This window comes from Carcharodon carcharias, chromosome 2 (genome assembly GCF_017639515.1).
Source record: "Carcharodon carcharias isolate sCarCar2 chromosome 2, sCarCar2.pri, whole genome shotgun sequence".
Taxonomy (NCBI): domain Eukaryota; kingdom Metazoa; phylum Chordata; class Chondrichthyes; order Lamniformes; family Lamnidae; genus Carcharodon; species Carcharodon carcharias.
The window spans coordinates 74,254,295-74,267,114 of NC_054468.1; the positions used below are offsets into that span (position 1 = coordinate 74,254,295).

At 42.6% G+C, this 12,820-nt stretch overlaps 1 protein-coding gene across 1 annotated transcript in view; it reads left to right on the forward strand.

The window, feature by feature from the left end:
* The window catches only part of efhd1 (EF-hand domain family, member D1), a 166,959-nt gene extending 158,513 nt beyond the window's left edge, over positions 1 to 8,446 (forward strand). Inside the window, exons 3-4 of the mRNA XM_041177343.1 lie at positions 4,502 to 4,636; positions 6,636 to 8,446. Of these exons, the coding sequence (XP_041033277.1) occupies positions 4,502 to 4,636; positions 6,636 to 6,767 (267 nt within the window). The 3' untranslated portion in view covers positions 6,768 to 8,446. The remainder of the gene's footprint in view (positions 1 to 4,501; positions 4,637 to 6,635) is intronic.
* The last annotated feature ends 4,374 nt before the right edge of the window (positions 8,447 to 12,820 follow it).

Genomic DNA, 12,820 nt, shown 5'->3' on the forward strand with positions numbered 1-12,820 from the left:
TTGAGACACAAGCTGGTTTGGTTGAAATCTTATATAAAAGAGAGGATATGTTTAATTGTAGACTGCCATGACAGCAGAAAGATATTTGATATCTTGCTAGGCTCATAGCTCTTCATCACATTTTCTTTCATGAAATAGAGCAGCAAGACTGCTAATCACAATTGGTTGAGGTGTTTTTAAATCTGTATAATGGTGACTTGGGCTGGAATCTTCTGTCCCTGCAGGAGGTGAGGAAGGCGGTGGGTGGGTTGAGAAGTTGGCAGGTTGGTGTCAGGACTGACACCCAACGAGGTCCCGCTCTACTGGAAGTAAATTTGGGGCAGGAAGGCCCATGGTTGACTTTTCAGTGGCCATTACCGACCACATGCGAGCCTCTTCCTGTCTCTGCTGTAATCCTCCTAGCCCCAGGAAGGCCTGCCGACATGAGTCCTGCATGACTGGTAAAACTGTGTGAGCTGCATGTCAGATGGGGGTGGGGGGGGGGCTTGATCTGCACGAATCTGTGCTTGATCGAGGGCCACCTCCTTCCCCTGCCGCCAACCCCTATGGTAGCCCAAGACCCCCAGCCCATGAGATGCCCCTAACTTACCTTTGTCCTGGGTCCTTCCGCAATCCTGGCACTCTGGAGAAGTGTGGGGGTATTGTTCCAGCTGCAGCCACGCCCTCCTCTTTGGTGCTGCTGAGCGCAAAAGCTGCCGGCCTCTGTTTAGTCAGCTGCTTGTGGCTGGCGGGAGGTTGCTTCCGGGGTCCCAGTCTGGAGGAAGGCCTGCTGTTGTCCATGTAATTAACTGCCTGATTGTCAAATTATTTGGCAGGCCTTCGTCCTCAGAGTCAGCGTGGGTGGCAGGTGTCTCGCCACTTTTGCAGGCATCAAACAAGACACCCACTGAGAACGGAAGGTCTCTTGCTTTAAGTATTGGGAGTTATAGGTATTCACTGACTTCCTGACTCACAGTAGTTAGGTGGGAAGCTGGTCGTTTTTTTGGCTGCTGATGTTCTTTCCCTCAACACTAGAAAGGAGATAGTTTACTGGCAGGAGTGGTAAACCTAAAATATAATGTAAATAGTGTAAGTGTAGTTGTTATAGATCATAGAGTATTGCTTATTATGTAGGCTATTAGACATGGCTAGAATTCAATTTACTCGCAGTTGTGTCTGTTGAGGGAAAATCTTAAAAGTGAAATATAACTATCCTGAACACACCCAACGTATAGCAATTTGAACGACTGGTTCTAAAGCAATGCTTGATTGCAGCAATTAGAAAGTGACCGCTTGATTTGATGTAGAAATCAATTATCATTTACTTGCATAAAAGTTGCACTAAATATTGTCAAAAGAGGCTTTTTTTTAGAAAATAAATCTGCCCTTCATTTGCTCTGATGTATTGAAGCACTTTGTAGGGGGATCTGTGAAAGGTTCATTTTAATGTCCTATCAAATTATATTGGATGCAGTTATTTTTTGTGAATCAATTGCTTCTGGTTTGTTTATATTGGGCAGCATTTTCCCCCCGTTGTGGGGGGGGGCGTTGTGTGGGAGTGGGCGCATGTGGATGGGTTCCCGATCGGCGCCCCTACTTGGGGGTGTGCTGCCATTTTACATCGGTGAGCCAATTAAGGCCTGCCCAGCATGACTTCCGCTCAGAAGCACTGAGCGCTGCCTATGCGGGCAGGCAGGGATTCCCTGAGCCAGGAGTGTGCTCTTTCATGCATGCGCATGAAAGACTACACAGATCTCACTGAGGCAAAGTGCCGCCTCAGGTAGATTGGTTGAAGTTACAAAACTTTTCTCAAGGTTAGAAAAAATTTTCCTGACATATCCCCTCATGTGACACTGTCACATGAGCTGGGACATGTCCACTACTTTTATTTAAAAATATTCCGAAAATTTTAAATCCCTCATGAAACCTCAACCCGCCCATGGATGAGGTTTTATGCTTTTTTGTAAGGCCGCCTGGGCTCTTCGCCTGCCCACCAACCTTAAGGTTGGACAGGCAGGTCCATTAATCATTTCAATTCCTTTTTTAATGGCCTTTTAAAAGGCCGTTGACAGGTCAGAACTAAAAATCTAAATGACGCGGCGAGACGTCGGGATGCATGCCCGACGTCACCATGCGTCATTTTACGTGTCGGCGAGTGGGCCTTGCCCCCGCTTGCCGACCAGAAAAAGCTGCCCTTTGTGCCTGCTCTTAAAGCTGACAATTAAGTGGAAACATTTTAAATCTTCCTTCACAGGGGTGGGCTGGTGAAAAATGCATAAGCTGTATGTGTGCACGTGTATAGTTCCTGCAAACTTGTTTGCAGCTGATATTTCCACAGTAGCCACGGTAAGATTCCCTGAAAACAAAGAAAGTATGAATTGGTGCGCAACAGCAGCCATATCTTCTTTGGCTGATTGGCTTCAGGAGTAAAGTCTGTGCTCCCACATATTGCCAAAGAAGCATTGACCATACCTGAATCAAGTGATCATTGAAGCAGAGAAGCCACAGAATAAGAGCTGTGAAACTATCAATGCATTAAGGTTTGTCCCATGTGCACAAATCATTTTCTCTAAAATCTTTCTCTAAAAGCAAAAGCTCTTCCAGATTTAAGGTACTCACTAGAATGATTAGCATGTTTTATGACTGTTAAGTTTCTTAAATATACCATGCATTTAAAATACTCATTTGCTTTTCTCCTATTACTGCTATGATATGACTGTGCTCAGGTTGAAGGGTCAGTTTAAAACACATAGTAACATGCTTTGTATATATTTTTCTATCTAGCTCTGATTTGCTTTCCTGGAGTATTTCATTTTTATAACAGCTCCCCAAGGGAAGAATTTTCCCCCACTGGGGGGGAAGTGGAGGAGTGGCCACGGGCAGAATCAGGGGCGCGCCGCCATTTTAAGTGGGCGAGCCAATTAAGGCCCACCCAGTGTGACGACTGCCAGGAAGCGCTATGTGCTCCCTATGCGGACGGTGGGGGGGGATTCCCTCAGCCAGGTGTGTGCTCTTTCACACATGCGTGGGAAAGGGCGCACTCATCTCCCTGAGACTAAGTGCAGCTTCAGGGAGATCAGCTCAGAATTAAAACTTTGAAGGTAAATATTGAAAAAATTTCCCTGACATGTCCCCTCATGTGACACTGTCTGTCACTTTAACTCAAACATTTATGAAATTTTTAAAAACACTCATGAAACCTCATTCCGTCCGTGGATGAGGTTTCAAGCTTTTTCTGAAGCCCGCCAGGGCTCCCGGCCTGCCCACCAAACTTGAGGTTGGACGGGCAGGTCCATTAATTAGGTTAATGACTTTTTAAATGGCCTCAATTGGCCGTTGACAGGTCGACGGGCGCACAGCTGATTTGGCTGCGCCCCCACCGACCTGAAAATTGAAATGATGCAGGGTGACGTTGTGAGTTCTGCCCGACGTCATCCCATGTCATTTTACACATCGGCAAGTGGGGCCCGCCCCCCGCTCGCTGACCTAAAGATCCTGCCCCAAGTGTCTATGTTGGGACTTCAGTCACTGAGCATTATTGACTCATTGAGCAATATTGACTCATGAAACAGAGAAAGCCATTAGCTCAAATGTTACTCATTTTGATTTAAATGCCAAAGGAAATGCATATTCCACTGTAAAGTTGCATGTCCGATGTAATATTTCCTTTAAAGCTACACTGTAACCAGATGTTTGGCACAGCAGGTTTGGGTTTGGAACAACGATAGTACAGTGTTAATTACAAACTGTTTTCCCTTTTATCTCTTGACCGCCCCTCCCTATCCAAAGCAAAGCCACAATTCTAAACAATGTCTTACTCAAGGGCCATTCTCAAGGATACTGCAGTATGCTCTACCATGGAGTAATGGAGCATTGATCTACATCTTCAGATGGGGTTGGAGTTCCCCATGCTCGCTGAACTTCTGAATTTATTTTTATTTGTGCTATTGTGGACATTTCCTAAGAGGAGGCCAGGCTTTTTTCTCAAAGGATGAGAAAAAGCTGTGGAACCTATTTTAACATGCCCCTTGTTCTTGCTATGTGGACACTGAGAAAAAATTGTTTCCTAATGGCTTTCGCAAAGGATAGGAGATAAGTACTAGATTCCGGTGTGGTCAACAGGCCACAAATGGAGCCCAGCAGTTTGCAGAGGGGAACAGTGAAGGGAGGCTGGCCACAAATTGCCCTTTGCTCTCATTCAACACCATCGCTGTAGCGGCTGTGTCATGTGAGAGCAGGTTTCAGATAAAATCAAAGGAATGAGCTCAGAGTCACAACTTTTCACATTTTTTGTGGTGTATTTTGCTTTTTTAGCTAAACTGTGGAAGATTGATGTTTCTGAGGATTGTTTCACTAAGATGATCTTGAATTCCAACTAGCACTTGGTGCGCAGTACATAATTGCCTATATTCTGAGCACATATAGAAATCAATACACTGAGGTTGTTGTTGGACTTGATCTCGGGGGGGCAGAGTTGATGAGAGTTCACCAATTTGCTCAGAGTACTTGTACTTCTTTCTAGTTTCTTCTGATCTTCCACAAAGCAGCAGCAGGCGAATTGGAGGAAGACAGTGGGTTGATGGCTCTCGCCCGGCTTTCAGAAATTGATGTCTCCAGCGAAGGTGTTCAAGGTGCCAAGCATTTCTTTGAGGCAAAGGTAAATACCAACTGTCAGACCAAGACTGAAATATTTACAAAACAGAAAAGAACCTGTAAAACCGGAATATTTATAAATGGTCGGCTGAACAACCAGTTGTCAGGCAATTCAGGGTTGCCAGAGTGCCCAGCTCTCATTTAAAAGGCTGCGTTAGCTGACCATGACATTTTGCCTAGTGCTGAACTGCACTAAAGACACTGGGAGGTGTAACTGGACAGCACTCATCCAGCACACTACTTGGAATGTCTAATTTGATCCAGTCAGTGGCAGTCAAGGTGTAGACTGGCAGAGCTTCATCGACGCACTTTGCTGAGTTCAGACCATGTGTGGCACTATAGGGTATGTCCATATGAGAGATGATCGCTTTATTTGTGTCCATTTCTCACTAGTATAGTTCGGAGATGTTTCAAGCATATGAATGTTTTGTTTTGATTTTAATACATACCAGGCACTCGGGAGATGGGGGAGAATGGAACTATTTTAAACTTGCAACTCATTGGAACAATTTATCTGAAGTCTTGCTTTAATGGTAGTGAAAATGCTGCAACCATAGGAAGAAAGGGGAGTGTGTTGCAACTAAATATAATCAAAGTCAATCGGTGCCACTGTGACCCAGTTGGCAGCACTCTCACCTTTGAATCAGAAAGTTGTGGATTCAAGCCCCACTCTAGAGAATGGAGCAAAAAATCTAGGCTGTCACTTCAATCCAGTTTTGATGGAGAGCTACACTGTCACAGTTGCCAACCTTTGGCTGAAACATTAAACCGACATCCCATCTCCTCTCCTGAGCAATTGTAAAAGATCCCCTGACACCATTTTGAAGAAGAGCACAGGAGCTCTCCCTGGTGTCCTGGCCAAAATTTATCCCTCAATCAACATCACTAAAAATTAAATTATCTGGTGATTGCTTTTTGTAGAAGCTTTCTGGTACAAAGTGGGTTGCCACATTAATCCTACTTTGCGACAGTGACTGCACTTAAAAGTACTTGATTGGCTGTGAAGCACTTTGGGGCATCCTAAGGTCATGAAAGGCACCACATAAAAACATTATTTTTGTAGCTGATCATAAAGTAAGAATTTAAAAATGAGCTAGTTAGCATCAAGGACCCTGTCCCAAGGAAGCCAGTCATAATTTGCTACTTTGAAGTATATCAGATGTACCTTCTTGTGTATAATCTGCTAAATGGTAATGAACAACTATATGATGATTTCAACAAAGTTGTTCCTTGTCTTCATTGATCATAATGCTTCATCATGTTTTATCGGCCAGTTTCTTACACCCAAGAAGATGCATGCTTCAGTTATGGCTTTTCTATTTGTTCATGGGATGTGGGCATCCACATGCAAGGCCAGTATTTATTGCCCTTGAGAATATTTTATAACCACATTCAACACCGGTTCAGCTAGTGATGTTATTTTATCAGTTTACCTGCTGTTGGCAGCTTTGCAAGTCCTTTTTAGTTCAGTTCCATTATGGTTAATTTATATGTGGCTAGCCAAAGTCTCATTACTTTAAAACATTATCATGGTTGAATGCTCCAAACTTGAAGACGGCTAAAGGAGAAGAGGCTGTAGTTTGAGGAATTGGGTCACATGATTTATAATTCCTGGTGCATTTTCTTCCCTCTCCCTATTTATACTGTTAAAATGAACAGCTCAGGGCTGTGCTTTGGTAGAATTTAATGCCTTTTAGAAATGCTGCACAAATTTGTACACCATTTGAAATATTCTTTAATTTATCTTTTGTAGTCATATATATAATTCCTCCCATTCATCTGGACTGCAAGTTACAATCTCTGGTAATAGGTGAATTGTAAAGCAGACATTGGCAGACCACGTGGAAGTGACTGACTTGAGCAATGGTGGCAGTGAAGCCGGTCGGTGCCTCTCTGACAGTTAGAGGGAATAAGACAAAGCTTTAGGGAGATGAGGGGAGATTAATTCTTTTAAGTAAGTCACAACATCCTATTGCTTAAAGTTAACTTGCCTTTGTTTCTAGGTTCAGGCTCTGACAACTGGCAGCAAATTTGAAGCTGAAATCAAAGCCGAGAAGGAACAGCGCAAGCGCATGGAAGAGGACAGGAAGCAGCGAAGAGCTGCCTTTAAAGAACTGAAGGCAGCATTTATGTAGAAGCTCCTGTATCCTGTACTGCACAACTACTTGTACAGATTTGTAAACCATAGAACTAAATTCTAACAGTTGGACAACTAAAACTTGCACTAAGTGACTGCTTCTCGGGTGGCATTTTATTTTAATTTAGCCTAAAGTTCTAGACTTATAACTTTTTAGTTGTCTAACTGATTTGACTCTATACACAAAGCCTCTAAATTGCAATCATGCTAATTGGTATGACAAAACTAATCGCTCTGGTTTAGAGGACTGTAGTCTGCTTATCAATTAAGAGGATGTTCCTAATCACCTTCTATCTCCCTATTTATACTGTTAAAATTAACAGCTCAGGGCTGTGCTTTTGTAGAGTTTAATGCCTCTTAGAAATGCTGCACTAAATTGTACACCACTTGAAGTATTTTTGAATTTATCTTTTGTAGCCTTATTTTTATATATATATATATAATCGGCAGTTCATTTGAGAACAAGTTTAGACCATAGATGCAGAAGTTAACTTTTTTCAATGGTATCCGTGAAAACTGCTTTTTGTGTTTTAAACAAGTATTTAATCCAAAGACCAATAATGATGTTAACAATTTAATCTGCAAAACTATAAAAGAACAGATGCTTAAAATGTTGTGGGTAATAATTCCAAAATGTTAATATTGTATCAATATTGAATTAAGTCCACTTAAACATCTTCACTGAATTTTGATAATATTTGGAAATGAGTAATGTGTAGGTTACAAGTTGCAATTTTTTTCTAAACAAATGTTGAATATCAACTGTACAAACAATGGAAGCATTGTGAAATAGCAGGGTCTGTGTACGAACCTTCGATGGCACAGAAGAATTAAGGTGTAAAGCCTTGTTCATGATTGCCCATCCTTGTGATTTTCAAGGTACTGAGTGGTCTAGGAGAGGCTGTGTGCTGAATTTTACCTGCCCCTAGTGGGCATGTTTCCCGCGGGGGGCACTTAAAATGAAGTGGGCACCCATTTGACCATCTTCCTGCCCACCCCCAAGCTCACTCCCATAATACAAGGGGGCGGGCAAGCCCCAAAATCAGCAACCGGCCTGCCATATTTAAGTGAACAATTAAGGCTCGATTAGGCTTGTTATCAAGACAATTCACCTTGATAATATACTGCCCATGGCATAAAATGATTGGCATGGGCAGCAGGGTGAAGTGGGAAGCCCGATTCTTTTACTTTAGGTGCTCAAAGGGAGGGGAGGTCGCACTTCGGGTGCTGCCCTTTGCTGATCGTAGGGCGCCCCTCCCCCCCCCCCCAACCTTTGGTTGAAACTTCCTTCCTTCCTACCTGCTCCTTCCCTTAAATCCACCCCCATTCTCCCACTGCCCTTCTCCCTAATCTACCCTAACACTCTCAGCTCAAGACCCTGGACTTAACTGCTCCAGGGATCCAAGCCCTTGGGGTCCTTTCCTCACCAGCAGCTGCAGCAGCGGCCACTAATGCCTTCCTGGTGCTGCCGCGACTGATGGAGCTGCTGGCCAATCTGATTGGCCAGCAACTCCAGAGGGCAGGAATTCTGCCCCAATGAGGGTCGGAAGTCCCACTCGGACCTCCCCGCGTTCCCCCCTCCCCAAACCCCCCACACCTTTGGAAACCATGTTGGCATGGAGCTGACCATCCCACGGTGCTTTATGGCTGCAAGGCAGCCAGCTCCATGCCGACATGGTTTCCGGAGGTGTGGGAGGGGGGGGGGTGCAGGTGCGGGGGTGTGGGGAGGTGGTGGGGGGGTTGGGGGAGTGCCAACCACCATCACCAACAACCCCCCCCCCCCACCCCCTCAAATTACTCAGCCCTGTGAGTCTGGTTGGTTCTCACAAGGGGAAGAGCCTTGACAGACAAGTAAAGGCCACCCTAATTTGTTTGACTCCTAGAAGCTGGTTAGAATAACCTGGAAGCTGGTTATTTATTTTTCTGGCTGCTTTCTTGGACAGTGGGAAGTGTTGCATGGCCTAGCAAATATACAGAAATTAAAGGGATGGGAATATTGAACACTGTGGTAGGACTCAGGTCAAAAATACTCATATCCTATGTTTTTAACAATATTTACTAAATGACATGTTGGTCAGTGTTTTGAATGTCCTGTTAGATATTGATTGAACATAAACCTTCAAATCTTTTTGCCTTTTTATATTTTAAAAAATGGCATCTACCATTTTATTTGCCTGAGTTTCTCCTCACAAATGCTTGGTTGAATTTTTTGTACAGGAAACATTTGGAGCAGAAAATATTATTCTATGGTGCAATCACTTTTGACCATTTAGCCATCCCATAGAAGACCAGATATTTTGTGTTAAATGTAATGTTGGTCTAGAATTACATGAGCATTTTTCTTTTCTAATCGAGCATTGATTTGCAGATGCCTCATAAAACTTCACAATGTATAATCCAAAAGGAAAACCAATTTAAGTGCATTCCTAAATCCAGTGTTAGCATATTTGGAATAAGAATGAGTTTGTCTATGGACCAAATCAGTCTGCTTAACTTCTGGCCTTGTTACCGTTATATTTTCTGCATATGTGTTATGCTGAAAGGATGTTTAGACTTATTATAATTTGTTTAGGCCTTTTGTGGCCTCAATAACCTTGGAGTCCACAAATGGTGAACCAAAAGAAATAGAAACCCTTTTTGGTTAGCATGTTCAAACAAAAGGTTTTTCTTCAAACTTGGGTCACCTACTTATTCTGGGGGTTGGGATGGGGAAGAAATGGAAAGGGAAGCACTGATTTTGTTTTACTAGGGTAAATGATGCACCAATTTTAAACAATACACTGAGGTTTCTATTAGATAGCAAGCACAATGATCACAGGGACCCTGCTCTAGCACTGAGATAAAATGAATAAGGTGGGAACATAGGTTTGCATTTGTGGAGAAGGTAAAGGTGACTTCAAGGATTTAAGAACAGTTAATTCCAAAATATTTAGAATTCTATAGATGAAGAAAAGTATGCAACCCCCAAATATTTAACTGTAATTTGCCTAATATTTATAAGCAAACTTTTTTTTAAATGGACTGACTTGATGGTTTATATTTTAAAGGATGATTTCTTCCCAGTTCTGCTGCAATACCACTTCCTCTGTGAATCATAATTTTAAGGATTTTCCCCTTGAATGAAACCTGAGTTTTTGCACTTTTGTGTGCCTACGTTGTTACAGTAATGTGAAGCCGCTAGTCAATCTCACATGATCTCACCCTAATGAGCTGTATTGTTTCAGAAGTAGCCATTTGAAGTTGCTGTAACATTTCCACAAGGCATAAGAAGATGGGGGAAAAGATAATAAATGGTCCAGGTACTCTTGTCACCTGGTGGCCAGCCGAAAATAAATGGGACAAGAGCAACACAGGATAAGGTCTGTTTTATCTGGACGAAATGGGAAAAAAGTTGTATATTTAAAAGCAGAGTCTGGAAAAAGAAATTTTAATTGTGCCACTTTAAAGCATTGCTATTAAATATGGGGGAAATTTCAGTGCTGTAATTATTTGGGGGAGGAGCCATCCTTTAAAAAATCTGAGTTTCTAAGTTTTTTTAAATGTGTTATAATATACTTGCTGTGTGTTTATGCTATTTAAAATCATATTTTTTGAGTAATAAAATAAATACTAATGGTCTTCCATTGTGAATGTGAACTTTTCTTTGTGCACTTCCACACATTAACTTTATGAATTCAGCAGACACTAACTGCCCGATCCAATTCACACATCGCAAATTCAAACAATGCTATATCTGTATTTGAGCCCGTTATATAGGTGACTCCAGTTCTGGAGCACTTACAATATAGCTCTTAAAACCAGAAATGTAATTACAGAAAATATGGATAAGCCAAGCATGCTTCTCTGCATAATAAAGCACCTCAATGTTAATGCTGTAATGTATGCAGTAATTTTTTTCTTTTTCTTATATCTTTGACCTAGACTGGGCTAGATTCAATATGGATGCAAAGATCACAATGCATGATATTTCCAATGCAGGCACCATGCCAACTTCCTGTTACTTGATAATTAACATAGGAAATAGGAGCAAGAATCAACCATTCAGACCCTCAATCCTACTCTGCCATTCAATTAGACCATGACTGATCTTCTCCCTCAATACCATTTTCCCACTCTATCACCATATAATTTGATATCTTTAAAATCTAGAAATCTAACAATCTCTGTCTTGAATATACTTAATGACTAAGCCTCCACAGCCCTCTGGGGTAGAGAATTCCAAAGATTCACCACCCTCTGAGTGAAGAAATCCCTTCTCATCTCAGTCCTAAATGGTCTACCCTTGTTCTGAGACTGGCCCCCTAGTTCTAAACCTCGCAGCCAGGGGAAACATCCTTTATCTACCTATGAGTTTTATAAGTTTCAGTGAGCTCCCTCTTAATCTTCTGAACACTAGAGAATACAGGTCCAGCATCCTCAATCTTTCCTCACAGGATAATCCTGCCCTCCTATGGATTAGCCTGGTGATCCTATGTTGTACTCCCTTTATGGCAAGTATATATTTCCTTAGGTAAAGAGATCAAAACTGTACACAATACTCCAGAATTTTGACGTCGGCATGCTGGGGTGGGCCCAACACACTGACGCGTAAAATGACACGCGGTAACGTCGGGCGTACGTCCCGATGTCAGTGTGCGTCATTTAGATATTATATTCGATGAGCACACACCGGAGGCGGTTGGGCTCCCGCCGAACAATCAATGGCCTATTAAGGCCATTAAACAACCAGTTAAAGCACTTATCAATGCTGCCCATCCAACCTTAAAGTTGGCGGGCAGGCGAAGAGCCCAAGCGGCCTTCATGTTTTTCAGGGACATCATCCAAGGGTGTGATGCAGTTTCCTGAAGGTTTTATTAAATAAATAAATACATTCTGATGAATTGACAAACATGTCCCAGCTCATGTGACACTTTCACATGAGGAACGTGTAAATAATTTTAATCTGTCTTTATTAAAAAATTTCAATCTGCCTCAGGAAGAGCACAGGCCCTGACTCTCTCTTCTCTCTCCCCGCCCACACAGGTAGCACTGAGCGCTACCAGCTGTGCATCACGCTGGGCGGGCTTTAATTGGCCCACCCATGTAAAATGGTGCTGCGCAGCCGATTGCAGGTGGTGATCTGCTCCTCATCCCCTCCCGACCCGCCCGCCCAACAGGCAGAAAATTCTCCCCCAGGTGCAGTCTCACCAAAGCTCTATAGAATTGCAGCAAGACTTTTTTACTCCTGTACTTAAATCCTCTTGCAGTAAAGGCCTTTACTATACTATTGCCTTCCTAAATACTTGCTGCACCTACATATTAGCTTTCAGTGACTCATGAACTAGGACACCCAGGTCCCTTCGGACATCAATACTTCCCAATCTCCACCGTTTAATAAACACTCTACATTTCTGCTTTTCCTATCAAAGTGGATAACTTTACATTTTTTCCACATTATATTCCATCTGCGATGTTCTTTCTCACTCACTTAACCTGTCTAAATTCCCCTGAAGGCTCTTTGCATCCTCCTCGCAACTCACATTCCCACCAAGTTTTCTGTCATCAGCAAACTTGGAAATATTGCATTTGGTCTCCACATCCAAATCATTGATATAAATTGTGAATAGCTGGGGAGGGACCCAAGCATGATCCTTGCGGTACCTCACTAGTCACCTGTCAACCTGAGAATGACACGTTTATTCCCATTCTCTGTTTTCTGTCTGTTAGTCAATTTCAATCCATACCAGTATATATTCCCTCCAATCCCATGTGCTCTAATTTTGTTTAGTAACCTCTTGTGTGGGACTTTACTGAAAGCCTTCTGAAAATCTAGATACGCCACGTCCACTGCTATTCTGCTAATTACATCCTCAAAAAACTCTAACAGGTTTGTCAAACATGATTTCCTGTTCATAAATCCATGTTGACCGTGCCCAATCCTACCATTATTTTCTAAGTGTTCAGTTTTCTCTCCTATTGATGTCAGGCTAACAAGTCTGCAGTTCCTCATTTTCTCTCTCCTTTTTTAAATATTATAAAGTTCCGTCGTTTGCGAGGGTTACACTCCCGTGA